Source organism: Hemitrygon akajei, chromosome 6, assembly GCF_048418815.1.
Source record: "Hemitrygon akajei chromosome 6, sHemAka1.3, whole genome shotgun sequence".
Taxonomy (NCBI): Eukaryota; Metazoa; Chordata; class Chondrichthyes; order Myliobatiformes; family Dasyatidae; genus Hemitrygon; species Hemitrygon akajei.
Window position 1 is genome coordinate 39,611,440 of NC_133129.1, and position 13,772 is coordinate 39,625,211.

The window sequence follows — 13,772 nt, forward strand, 5'->3', positions numbered from 1 at the left end:
AGGTTTATTGTGTATGGATTTGCCAGATATATGCAAGAATGTAAAGGAAAAGCTGTGTATGGATGTGCACTCTGTGTTTCAGTGTTATATCATATAGTAGATGCCAAGGTCTAATGCTCAGCAATCTAAGCATTAGCCTCCAAAACCAAATCTCAGGGTTTTAAAAAAAATAGTCCTTTGTTTGAAAGTGACACAACTTCGAGCTAGATGAATTTGATCATTTGATTAAAAGGCACAATAAGGTTATGAATTATAGTGCTAATTTTAATTTAGGCTTTGCATTTAGTTCAGACCTGATTGTAGCTGAGCATAATGATGAGAGAAAATTAGTTGTGAAACATTTGCATTCAGTCACACAGTGACTATGTTCTTTCTTGCTATGCCAACAGAGTGGAAACAAGGTTGCTATCACAACCACACCCTTTGAGAACACCTCGATCAGAACTGGCCCAGCAAGAAGACCCAGCCACAGAAGCAGAATGATGAGGCGTAGTAAGAAAACCAAAAAGAAGGAAGGTCAGGAAAGGTAATCACCAGCTCGAGCTCTTGAATGCAGTTGAAGCAAGAAATGGTAACCGATGTATAATTAGTTTATTTCCTTGAAGAGGGCCCAGAGGACGTTTATGAGAATGACCCCGAGAATGAAGGGATTAACTTATGAGGAGTGTTTAATGGCTTTGCGCCTGTTTTGGCAGAGGGCAGGACTGGAAATCTCTAGATGTGAAAATAACAGCACTTGCAGCATGTCAGCAGTGTTGGAGTTCTGAAAGGCAGATGCATTCTGACCACGTTTGCACGGATAGGCACACAGACTCAGTGCACTTCCCCACACAGCCTTCCCCAGACCTTTGAACCCTCCACCCTGCTTTTCATAGATCTCACTCCTCCTATTCTGCTCCCCCTTTCCACTCCCTCATTATCCCTGCTTTCCGCACCCCATATATCCCAGTTTATCCCTTCGTGCTCCCATCCCCTTTCTGATCTTTCACTGACGAGTTTATATCTTCTAGTCCAGACAGCATGATGTGCCACTGAGCACCAATGCAAGTAAGAATGCTGCTTTTGAACATCACAGTTAGCCGCTTCGTCCTACGGCACCTGCTCCTCTAGTGCTTAAGGGGCTCTGAATCACTTTAACTATACCTTTCATCCTTTTTGAGAATTCAGTAATGCATGCCATCTAGTCCGGGCACGTACTGCAAGCCAAACAGTTCAATTTCTTAATAACCTTATGATAAATTGATTCCCAGTGAAGTTTGCAAAGTTTAACTCTAGCCTCTCTTATTCGTAAACAGGAGGAGATCTCTCTTTAAAAAGTTTGCAAAGCAGCCTGTCATACTTCACAGCAGCCGGAGTTTCTCGTCCCTGAACCGCTCGTTGTCATCCAGTGACAGTATGCCTGGGTCACCCACACACAGCTTATCGCCCAGGTCACCAACGCAAACCTTCCGCTCAGCTCCTGATTTTCAGTCCGGTTAGTATTGCGCTTGCTTAACAGGTTACCTGTGCTGAAATTGAATTAATAGACAGCCCGTCAGGTATAATGATAGTGATTAAATCTTCTAGATTAAGTCAAGCAAATAAGAGATGCTGCTAATTTAGTCGCAACTTGATAAATCTGATATGTAAAACCTGGAAAATAAATTACCACAGGTTCTCTTAATTTTGCAATTCTTTTAAAGGTATTTTTGTCAAATGTGGGCACCCTGAGGCAATATGTGCTGTCAAATTTTATTACAGAAAACAGCCATTTTCTCTATTATTATAATATCCAGTATCATGCGCAAAGATTCCTCCTCTGGGGCAATCCTTGGGACTGAGGATAATATGTTCCACTCTGGGTTTGCCTGTCATAAAGTGGCTAATTAAGTTAATGAGGGAACTGCAGACTGTTCCACAGATAGGGCAAGAGGTGTGTGGATTGGGCGGGTGATAAGTTTGTGAGGTGATATGCTGCTATCGTCACTTATATACAGGGCTTCTGTGTATTCCTGATGCATGCAGTTAAGGTTTATAATGTCAATCTGAATGCTCCTTCATTTTGAGTGATCATGGAAACTCCTCTCAGGCTTCCAGCCAGTTACAGTTATTGATTTTTGATTTTAACCAACATTTCAGTGACAAACTCTGTCATCTTCATCAGTGATTATTTCTAGGCAAGTCTAGTACGGGGTATTTATACCCCGTCTTCCCCCCCCCCCCCCCCGATTGGATTGTCCTCAACCAATCAGGTGTCCCTGGAAATTTGGAATTCAATTGTAAGCAAGGTGAGACTGATTGGATGAGGACAATCCATTAGGAAGGATGGGCGACGGGGGATATATATACCACTGGACTAGACATGAACTAGGCATCATCCCTAATGAAGATGGCAGAGTTTGTCATTGAAACATTGGTTATAATCGATACCTATACCCAGCTGGAAGCCCGAGAAGAGTTTATTCATCATATACACCGGAAAAGCACGAGATCCTTTTTCTCTTCAAGGAGATTTTGAGCACATCCTTGAATTATCTTCTGTGTCCACTTGGTAATCTCTTCCTATGGCAGAGTTCAGAATTCAGTGTAGTGGAGAGTGCCTGAATCTGTTTGTTTAAAATACGCCACAAAGGAACCCATCCAAGATGCTGGGTAATGTACTTCCCAGACGAGGCAGCTACCCACCAACCACCCCATCCATTAAGCAACCAGTGATAGATCTTTATGTGCTTATCTTATAACAATGAAGCAGTGAACTGAATCTTTAGGGCCGGAGTATCTTCTCAAACCTGTCAGTAAATATTTTCTTTCAAAGCTAGAACAGTTTTTGTGAAAAAAGAAATTTTGGTTTCAGGGGAAGAAAATTTTAATTTTGCCTTTGACACCTTTCTTTACTTCTTCCAGAGCATGCCTCAGTATAACCTACCTTCCAAAATCTCAACAGAATTTCCTTTTCCTGTAGAATTTTGCTGTGGCCTATGTGCAGAAAGTGAACGATGTGGCCAGCTCAGCTCTGTCTGATGAGAGCCTCAGTACCCGGCATTGTAGAAACATAGAAAACCTACAGCACAATACAGGCCCTTCAGCCCACAAAGTTGTGCCGAACATGTCCCTACCTTAAAAATAACTAGGGTTACCCATAGCCCTCTATTTTTCTAAGCTCCATGTACTTATCCAAAAGTGTCTTAAAAGACTCTGGGAGAGGACATTGATGTTGGTTTGCTTATCTTTCCAGTGAAATTCTTCAGCTGAGCAAAGCCAATGTTGCTGGCATATTTTTCCAGTCGCTCAAGAATCATGCTGTAGGCAGTCTGTGTTTTAGAAGTGTACAGGAGGGCCGGTACTACTGTTGCCTGGTATCCTCTGACTTTTATGTTTGGTCTAAAGAGTTGAGGGACTCATTACCAGCAGCTCTGCTGACCCCACTGCTCTCTCTTCCCTTTGTCCACCTTGCAACTCCGCACAACCCCCCATCGACCGCACACCACCTTATCTGTCCATTCCTTCAGCCACCTCTCCCTCCCTCATGAACTCCCCAACCTCCCAGCACCCTCCCACCTCCAGAACTGATGACTAACCATTGTAATGTATTTCAACAGGTACAAACTCCTCACAAAGCAGTTCCCCTAGCTCAAGTGCTCCAAATTCACCTGCTGGCTCTGGTCACATCAGACCAAGTACTCTTCATGGACTAAGCTCAAAGCTAAGTGGACAAAGGTATAGATCGGGGAGACGTAAATCAGCCGGTAACATCCCGCTATCTCCCCTGGCACGAACCCCTTCTCCGACACCACAGCCAACTTCACCTCAGAGGTCACCATCACCTTTGCTCGGACACTCAGTTGTGGGTTCCAAAATGCCGCAACCTTTTCCGGGCAAGATGCACTCACCACCCACTATTCTGAGGCACATGGTTCGGCCAAAGAGTGCCGAGCCCCCCAGGTCGCCATTACTGAAGAGAGTGCAGTCTGCCGAGAAGCTTTCTCCATCTTACACTTCTGACAAGAAGCAGTTGTGCACTCGTAAGCACAGCCTCGAGGCCTCTCAAACAGAGGGGAGGAAGGAGTCCGTGCCACGGGACCTGTGTCTGCATAGCTTAGAAGAGAATGCATTTGAAATGCCATCCGTCACCAAAGTTCGCCCTGTGGAACAAGGGTGCCTCAAGCGCCCTGTAGCAAGAAAGATGGGAAGGCAGGAGTCAATGGACGAAGCTGAGAAAGAGAAGCTAAAGGAGGCAGCAATGAAGAAGAAAACCAACTGGAATGTCAGGCGTGAATCCCTTCAGAAACAAAACGCAATACAAGAGCCGAACTCCGGGCATGAGAAAGCAGCTCCAGAGACCGGGGAGGAGGCTGAGGCCATTGTGGAAGGGGCTGAAGATTTTAAGTGCAATGACATTAAAATTCAACTTCCAAACCAACACTGCAGCATTGTAAGTGGCCCGTCGTTACTTTCTGACCAAGAGCCAAGTACAAGCTCTGACTTTCATGAGGACTGCCCATCGGCCCTGCCCGATTCAGAGGTTGTGAGCTGTACGTCAGTGTCCAACGCAGCGAGCTCTGAGAAGCTCTCAAGCCCATCCCAAAAGGTGGAGACGTTCTGTGGAAAGGATGGTGGGTTGGAACTGACTGGAAAACACACTAAAGAGCCAGCTGGTTCTGAAGGATTGGAAACCAAAGCCATCAACACAGAGCATTTGGGAAGCAAGAAATGTTGCAGAGAAGGTAACAGTGGAAAGGGTTCACCAGAAATGTTCAAGAGTGAAATAATCACAACTCTCCATAACAATCAGCCAAAGCCTTTAATAGCTACAGGAAAAGAGGACTCTGCATTTGTGAAGAGAAACAACACATCACCAAACACTACTTGCATTGCTCACAGTCACTTGAGGCCAATACCAACTGACTGTCCTAAGATAGTAACTGGCATGGCTCAGGTCTCTTTAGACAAAGCACAGCTCGGTTTGGTGCCCGAGAATGCACCAAGACAAACAACTGAGTGTAAAATGGACAGTCGATCTATTGTCAGTCTAAAGCCACTGGAAGGCACACTTGATATTGCTTTCTTGTCAGGCCCTAGTACCTCAAAGGTAGAGACATGTTTATCAAAAAGATCTGAGCAGCAGGGTTCCGTAGTGAAGAGCACGTTACATCAGAAACTCAGCTCTATTCACAATGCTCCTTCTAAAAGCAACACGCTTGATAGCCTGTGTGGCAAGGTAGACAAAACAAAGAGCGTTTCTCAAAACTTGCCACTTGGTTGTTTATCTTTTGAGGCTTTACCAGTGGACAAAGAGACTGAGGCAAAAAGCAGTTCAACACATTCAGTCAAGGATGGAACCTACAAGGCTGACTGCAGCCTTGGGTCTGCAGTCCAGAGCACAGGTTCAGAAGCAAGTGCAGCTACTCTGGCTAAAGACACCACGGGCTTAAAAGGAAATGAGCAAGTCAGTCACTTGCAGGCATGTACTGTGACGAAAGAGAAGACTTGCAGAGATCCAACAAGGCTGCCCACTGCAGAGCAGCGTTCTTGTAGCACGCACTCGGAGGTGGCCACGAGCAGCCAGAAACTCTGTCCAAAGAAAATATTACAAGACACACAGCCGAAGAGTTCATAGCAGGTCAAAATGGAGGGCTCTTGTGAAGAGAACAGGGTGAAGTTGCAGAAGGTATAACTTAATAGACAGCAGTTCTTTTCCTTCGTAAGCATGGCAGAATCCCATCCTCAGTAGCTAAAGCTTTTGGGTTGATATTTTCACCAAGTCAAACGTTGTTTACGGCCTTCCTCTTTGCCACCCCATCCCTTCCCTCACTGTCCTCAATTACTTTGTTTATAATGACCAATAGAAATAATCTGATATTTATAAAAGATCACTTGAATGTCTGAGATATTGGGTGCAAAAAGATCTTTTATGTAGATATAATGTAATAAATGGCTTTTGCAAACTGGGGTGGGGAGAAGAACATTTGCAGACACTTTCACCATAAGTACACAAGAACACTACTTACTCTCTGTGGTAAAATGAATAAAATGTTAATTTTGTGGTTAAAATGTGGTGTTCTTCATCAATAGCAATTTTCCACATGAAAACATCCTTTGGTGACATTCAGTAGAAATTGCTGTGTTAATGGACATTGTGTGGCTGTAGAGAAGCTTGCTGTTTTTAGCAGGTAATGCTAAAATATACATTCCATTTGAATGCATTGGGTAGCTCCGTCCATTTCAAGAAACATCATTTATTTAAGGAAAAACTTGTACATAAAGTATGCTTATGGGTTTTTTTTGTTTTAAAAAAGAACTGGGGACCCGTTGGAGCCACTCAGTGCTGAATGGAATTGAAGTTTTAAATTAATCTTGCTAAGCCTTTATCTGTTTCTGTGTAGAAAATAATGGGACTTGGTCTTTGTTTTGGTTTAAGTAAGCGGGAATGCAGAAGTAGGAACATATGGTAGTGCTGAGAAGGCTTCGGGTATGTGTTAGTCAGTAGAGACAAATCCCTGTGAAGGAGTTATTTCCCATTCTCCAGCCTTTAAAAAGAATCTGTGCTCTTAGCTGGTATTAAAGCATATTAAACATTTGTTTACAAAATGTATTAGAGATGTAAATAACTATATGGCAATTCTACATTTGCCAAATCTGTGTGTGCCATTTTGGAAACTTCACAGGTATTTTGCTTGTGTATGTATGAATTAGTGTTTTGGTAGTAATGTACCAACCAACTGTTGAACATGTGAAGAATTTTGGGCTGTGTGGGATCCGGTTTATTGCGTTTGTCGTGGTGCAGGTGACGTTCAGTTTGTGCTGTACCTGTAGGCTTGGAGTACTCGCTGTAGTTGGACTGATGCTTAAAGCAATGGTTTGAAATATGCTGTCAGAACTGTGCAATACAACAATAAAATGTTTGCAGCTTCTGTGTTTGTTTTTCCACCACAGAGCTTAGTGAATGTTCTAACTGTTGCATCGTAATGGAAAAAAATATTTATACTTAATGCATTTGCATATCACAAAAAAATAAATGGTTTTCAGCATGAAAAGGTGTCTAGTTCATTACATCAGAGGAAATCTCATGGTTCTTTCAGAAAGGGGTATTTAAATAAAGAAATCAAAGATGGGAATTTCCAAAGTCCTTCTGGGATGATGTTTGGTCTTTGTAAGTGAATGAGTGAGTAACCAATGAAAAAAATAACCGGGCCACTTTGTATTTCTAGAATACTTAAGGCTAACCTTCTGTAATTTCCAGAACATTTTGCACTGTGAGATTTGATTGTAGGACAGCAGCACGTTAAAAGAAACGACCGTGCTCTGACCAGGCAGTCCATTACAAGATGCTCACAAGTTGGTTTTGAATGTCACTTTCGAACTTTAATGTTCAAGTCTCACACTGCACTTGTGGTTGGGCAATTTGTTAATGCAATATTCTGCATTAAAATCTTATAAAATTAGGATTCCAAAGGAAAGAACCTGTTGAGCAAACTTTTCTCCTGAGCCTTCTTGACATCCATAGTTTGTCACTATAGCCACAAGGGGCAAAGGTCTGTAAGTTGTTTCCATCTGAGGGAGGTGTGCATGGTCTGAGACCAAACTGATCTTCCATCCCAATATCAACATAAAATCACCCAGACATCCTCAGGGGGACTGTCTTCCAGCCTCTGTGTGGGCCCAGGCCGGAATGGGGTTTCCTACCCAGCACCAGGGCTGATGGAGCCCAGTGAGGCAGCAAGGATTATCTCAGGCTCCCCAGCTCTCTGGCTGAAGAGTCTGTCCACTGAAATCCCATTACACAGCTTCCACGGAGTGTGAGCTTTGGTGAGTGAGAGGTAAGTGTACATTATCTCTGTTGACCCTGTCTATACTACTTACTACTTAATAAAACAGCCAGTATTAACAAATACCACACCATTCTCTCTTCTCCCCTCTTCATTGGGCAGAAGATTCAAAAGGGTGAGAGCACGTACCATCGGGTGCAGGGAAAACTACTACCCTACTGTTATAGGAATATTAAAGCTATTAAATAGTTCCCTAGTACGAAAAGGTGGTCTCCTGACTTCACAATCTACCTTATTATGATCTTGCACCTGCATTGCACTTGCTCTATAGCTGTTACATTTTATTCTGCGTTGTTATTTTTTAAGCTTTGTTCTACTTCTATGCACTATGTAATGATTTGATCTGTAAGAATAGTAAGCAAGGCAAGTTTTTCACTGTACATGTAGGAATTTTTTTTAAAGATCTAATCCAATTCCAATCTTAAAGTCAGGGCTTAAGCTGGTGACTCTTGCAGTGATATCTTCAAGCATTTAGTTGGAATTTTCAGGTGAGGAGATAAATGAAGCTGTTTGGTTGGAGACCTTTGTAATTGTAGCTTATTCAATCGAGGCTGAATTAATCATTCTGACTGGACTAGTGCAATATGGTAATGTAAAAAGAGGCAGAGAAGCAGGTTGTTTTCACTGTGCTCCTGTAGTGTTATCTCAGACAGCTGGTTCTGGTGAGTGAAGAAGCTCCAAAGAGTAGAGTCCAGGGGGGCTTCTCAACGTTGGCCTTTGGTTGGACAGTATTTTGACTTTGGTGCTTTTTGAGTAGATGATCCACAAGTATTATGAACGTAGAGCAGTACTGGTCTTTTGACCCACAATGTTGTGCCCACCTTTTAACCTACTCTAAGACCTGTCCTCTCTCACCCTCCATTTTTCTATCATCCACGTGTCCACCTAAAAATTTCTTCTATACGGACTTGTCCGTAATATATTTGCCCCTCCTACACAGGGCACTGACTACTCTGTGTAAAGAGCTTATCACTGACGTTCCCTTTATACTTTCCTCCAATTACCTTAAAATGATGTTTTCTCATAATATCCATTGCTGCCCTGGGAAAATGATGCTGGCTGTGCACTCTATCAATGCCTCCTATCATCTTGTACTCCACTATCAAGTTACCTCTCCTTTTCCTTCACTCCAAAGAGAAGAGGCCTAGCTTGCTCAACCTACCCTCATAAGACATGCTCACTAATCCAGATAGCATCCTGGTAAATCTCCTCCGCGCCCTCTCTAAACCTTCTACATCCTTCCTGTAATGAGGCAGCTGGAACTGAGCACGTTATTCCGAGTGGTGTCTCATCAGTCTTATAGAGTTTCAACATTACCTTGTGACTCTTGAACTCAGTCTCCCGACTAAATGAAGCCAATATGCCATGAGCTGCCTTTTAAACATCCTATCAACTTGCAAATATTGTCACTATTTGTTGTGTAAATTCAGTGTGCATTTTCAGGGGGCCTTTCTGTTTGTGCCTGTTGTACATTTTGCAGTACGTGGGTATTTCACGATGCCACGTATGATCTGGATTCATTCCATTTTGGAACATGAGCGCTGAACAAAGCTGAGAATTACACGGAAAACATGGTTTTATAGAGACAGACAACGCACAGCATGAGGAAAGCTAGTCGGTAAATAAATGGGTGACCACCAGGCCAAGGAAGGGGGTGGGTGGGGGGGGGGGGGTGGTGAGCAGGTAATTTCTCTCCATGTTGAAGTTGGTGGGGGAGTGCTTGCATCTCTGTGGAGCCCAATAGGGGCCTAGAACACAACAGTCCCAGATCAGAGTGATTGGATGTCTGTGGAGTCTAATCAGGGCCCAGCTTACAACAGTCCAAGGGCAATAGCAGTGAGGGGAACAGGCAGGCATGCCGGCAGCCACAGATGTTAAATTGGGATGGTATGTTGCCCCCCTGGTGCCATGGTCAAGGCTGTCACAAAATTGGTGCAGAAGGGGGAAGGGGAGACAACAGCTAGATACTGGAGTTCACCTTGGTACCAACGGCGTGGGTAAAAAGAGGGATGAATTTAGGGAAGTAGGCTAGCAGATTAAAGAACTAAACCTCTTGGGTGTAATCTTTGGATTACTTTTGGTGCTGCATATGGGTGAGTATAGGAGTAGGAGAATAGGTCAGATTAATGTAGAACAATACAGCACAGCAACAGGCCCCCTCGGCCCACAGTGTTGTGCCAAATCAGTAATCAAATGGCCAACTAAACTAATCTCTTTTGCCTACACAATGTCCCATCCTTCGATTATCCTCACGTTCATGTGCCCATCGAAATGTCTCTTAAAAGTCTCTAATGGATCTGCTTCGGCCACCACCCCAGCAGCACATTCGAGGCACCTATCACCCTCTCTGAGGGGAAAAAACACCCATCAAATCTCCCTTGAGATTACCTGCCCCTCTTAAATACATGTCTTCTGATATTAGACATTTCAACTCTGGAAAAATGATGCTCTCTGTCTGCTCTCTCTACGCCTCTCATGATCTTATAAACATCTATCAGATCTCCCCTCATTTTCTGTTGCTCCAGAAAAAATAACTCAAGTTTGTCCAACCTCTTGTTATGTCATGTGCCCTCTTATCCAGGCAGCATGCTGGGAAACCTCTTCTTCACCATCTCCAAAGCTTCAACATGCTTCGCATCATGGGGCGACCAGAATTCTCTACAATACTCCGGATGTGACTGACTTGAGTTTTATGAAGCTGCAACATCCTGACTTTTGAACTCAGTACCTTGACTAATAAAGGCAAGCATGCATCTCTTAACCACCCTGTCAACCTGTGGATCCACTTTCAGGGAGCGATGAACTTGGACACCAAAATACTTCTGCTCATGAATACTGTTAAAGGCTCTGCATAAAGTCTACTGTCTCTTTACATTGACCTACCAAGTTGCAACACTTTACATTTGGCCACCTACCATTTCTTCGCCCAAAATCTGCATTTGATCTGTATCCTATTGTATTCTTTGGCAGTCTTCTATGCTGTCCACAACACCAGCAATCTTCATATTTGCAAACTTACTGACCCACCCATCTACATTTTTATCCAAGACATTTACATACATTACCAACAGAGAGGTCCCAGTACGGATCCCTGTGGAACACCACTAATCACAGACCTCCAACTAGAACCAGTCCCTTTGACCACTACCCTCTGTCTTCCATAGGCACGCCAGTTCTGAATCCAAACAACCAGTTCACCATGAATCTTAATCTTCTGGATGAGTCTCCCAGGTGGGCCCTTACCAAATATCTTACTATAATCTATGTGGACAACATCTACAGCTCTACCTTTGTCAATCACCATTGTCTGCTCAACTAAAACCTCAATGAAGTTAGTAAGACATGACTTGCCTCACACAAAACCGTGCAGGCTCTCCCTGATAAGGCCATTGTTTTCCAAATGCTTATAAATCCCATCCCTAAGAATTCTCTCCAGTAACTTCCCTGCTACTGACATCAGACTCACCAGTCTCTAGGTTCCAGGATTAACCTTGGTTCACTTCTTGAAAGATGGAACAACATTAGCTACTCACTAGTCATCTAGGACTTTGGCTGTGGTTTGAGAGGACACAGATATTAGTCAAAGACCTAGCAATCTCTTCTCTTGCCCTTATCAATAACCCCGGGGTATATCCACCTCAATGCTCTTTAAGAGACCCAACACTAACTCCTTAAAGTTCAAAATAACTTTATTATCAAATTCCGTTCTGTATATGTCACCATATACAACCCTGAGATTTTTTTCTTGCGGGCATACACAAAAAAAATCCAATTACCATAAAAGAATCAATGAAAGTCTGCACCGACAAGATGGACAACCAGTGCATAAAAGACAGCAGACTGTGCCAGTACAAAAACAGGAATAAAGAAATAATAATGAATAAGCAAAGTGACTGTAGGTTGTGGGAACAGTTAACTGATGGGGCAGGTAAATTTGAGTTGAAGTTATCCCCTCTGATTCAGGAGTCTGGTGGCTGAGGGGTAGTAACTGTTCCTGAACCTGGTGGTGTGGGTCCTGAGGCTCTTGTACCTGCTTCCTGATGGCAGCAACGAGAAGAGTGCATGACTTTGCTGGTGGGGGTCTCTGATTAATGCTGTTTTCCTACAACAACACTCCACATGGATGAGCTTAGTAGTGGGGAGAGCTTTCCCCGTGATGGACTGGGTTGTATCCACTGCTTCCTGTAGACTTTTCCGTAAATACTGATGTAAAGTACTGATTAAGGACCTCGCCCACATCCTCGGCATTAAAGCAAATGTTCTCTTTATTGTTGAGTGTTGTTCCCCTCCCTAGTTATACTCTTGCTCTTGATATATGTATAGAATGCCTTGTGATTCTCTTTAATCCTACTTGCCAAGGGCTTTTCATGACCCTTCTTGGCTTTCCTAATTCCCTTGAGTTCTTTTCTGGCTTCGTTAAATCCTCAAGTATTCTGTTCGATTCTAGCTTCCTAAGTTTTCCATATTTTTCCTTTTTCTTGACTATATTTATCAATTCCCTCAACATCCAAGGTTCTCTACTTTGCTGGCCTTGTTTTTCCTTCTGACTGAAACATGCCTGTCCTGTTCTCCGTGCAGTTGGTTGGATGTGGACTTGCCAAAAAACAGCTGTTCCCATTTAACACTCCCTGCATCCTGCCTTAATGCTCTTGAAATTTGCCCTGCACCAATTTAATACTTCTCTGCAAGGTCCACTTATCTTTATCTGTAGCTGTCTTAAAACTTGAGTAGTTGTCACAATTCCCTAATGCTCACCCACAGAAAGATCAGTCACCTGGCCAGAACCATCACCCAACACCAGGTCCGGTACAGCCCCTCCTCATGATGGCTTATCTATGTATTAAAAAACCACAACACACACAAAATGCTGGTAGAACACAGCAGGCTAGGCAGCATCTATAGGGAGAAGCGATGTCGACGTTTCGGGCCGAGACCCTTCATCAGGACTAACCGAAAGGAAAGATAGTAAGAGATTTGAAAGTAGAGGGAGGAGGGGGAAATGCGAAATGATAGGAGAAGACTGGAGGGGGTGGGATGAAGCTAAGAGCTGGAAAGGTGATTGGTGAAAGTGATACAGAGCTGGAGAATGGAAAGGATCATGGGACGGGAGGCCTCAGGAGAAAGTAAGGAGGTGGGGGGGAGCACCAGAGGGAGATGGAGAACAGGCAAACAACTAAATATATCAGGGATGGGGTAAGAAGGGGAGGAGGGGCATTAACGGAAGTTAGAGAAGTCAATGTTAATGGCATCAGGTTGGAGGCTACCCAGCCGGTATATAAGGTGTTGTTCCTCCAACCTGAGTTTGGATTCATTTTGACAGTAGAGGAGGCCATGGATAGACATATCAGAATGGGAATGGGACATGGAATTAAAATGTGTGGCCACTGGGAGATCCTGCTTTTTCTGGCGGACCGAGCGTAGGTGTTCAGCGAAACGGTCTCCCAGTCTGCGTCGGGTCTCACCAATATATAAAAGGCCACACCGGGAGCACCGGACGCAGTATACCACACCAGCCGACTCACAGGTGAAGTGTTGCCTCACCTGGAAGGACTGTCTGGGGCCCTGAATGGTGGTGAGGGAGGAAGTGTAAGGGCAGGTGTAGCACTTGTTCCGTTTACAAGGATAAGTGCCAGGAGGGAGATCGGTGGGAAGGGATGGGGGGGGGGGGGGGGACGAATGGACAAGGGAGTCGTGTAGGGAGCGATCCCTGCGAAAAGCAGAAAGAGAGGGGAGGGAAAAATGTGTTTGGTAGTGGGATCCTGTTGGAGGTGGCGGAAGTTACGGAGAATTATATGTTGGACCTGGAGGCTGGTGGGGTGGTAGGTAAGGACAAGGGGAACCCTATCCCGAGTGGGGTGGCGGGTGGATTAAAAAACCATCCTTGATGCACCTAACAATATCTGCCCCATTAAACCTTGTGCATTCAGAAAGTCATAGTTTATATTAGGGAAGTCGAAATTTCCCCCA

General features: G+C 44.0%; 1 protein-coding gene across 19 annotated transcripts in view; it reads left to right on the forward strand.

Moving 5' to 3' along the window:
- The window catches only part of LOC140728981 (microtubule-associated serine/threonine-protein kinase 4-like), a 394,808-nt gene extending 387,795 nt beyond the window's left edge, over positions 1-7,013 (forward strand). For all 19 annotated transcript variants that reach the window (XM_073048171.1, XM_073048182.1, XM_073048173.1 and 16 more), the window contains 3 exons: positions 390-526; positions 1,296-1,474; positions 3,579-7,013. In XM_073048171.1, coding sequence (XP_072904272.1) covers positions 390-526; positions 1,296-1,474; positions 3,579-5,596 — 2,334 coding nt within the window. In that variant the 3' untranslated portion in view covers positions 5,597-7,013. The remainder of the gene's footprint in view (positions 1-389; positions 527-1,295; positions 1,475-3,578) is intronic.
- The last annotated feature ends 6,759 nt before the right edge of the window (positions 7,014-13,772 follow it).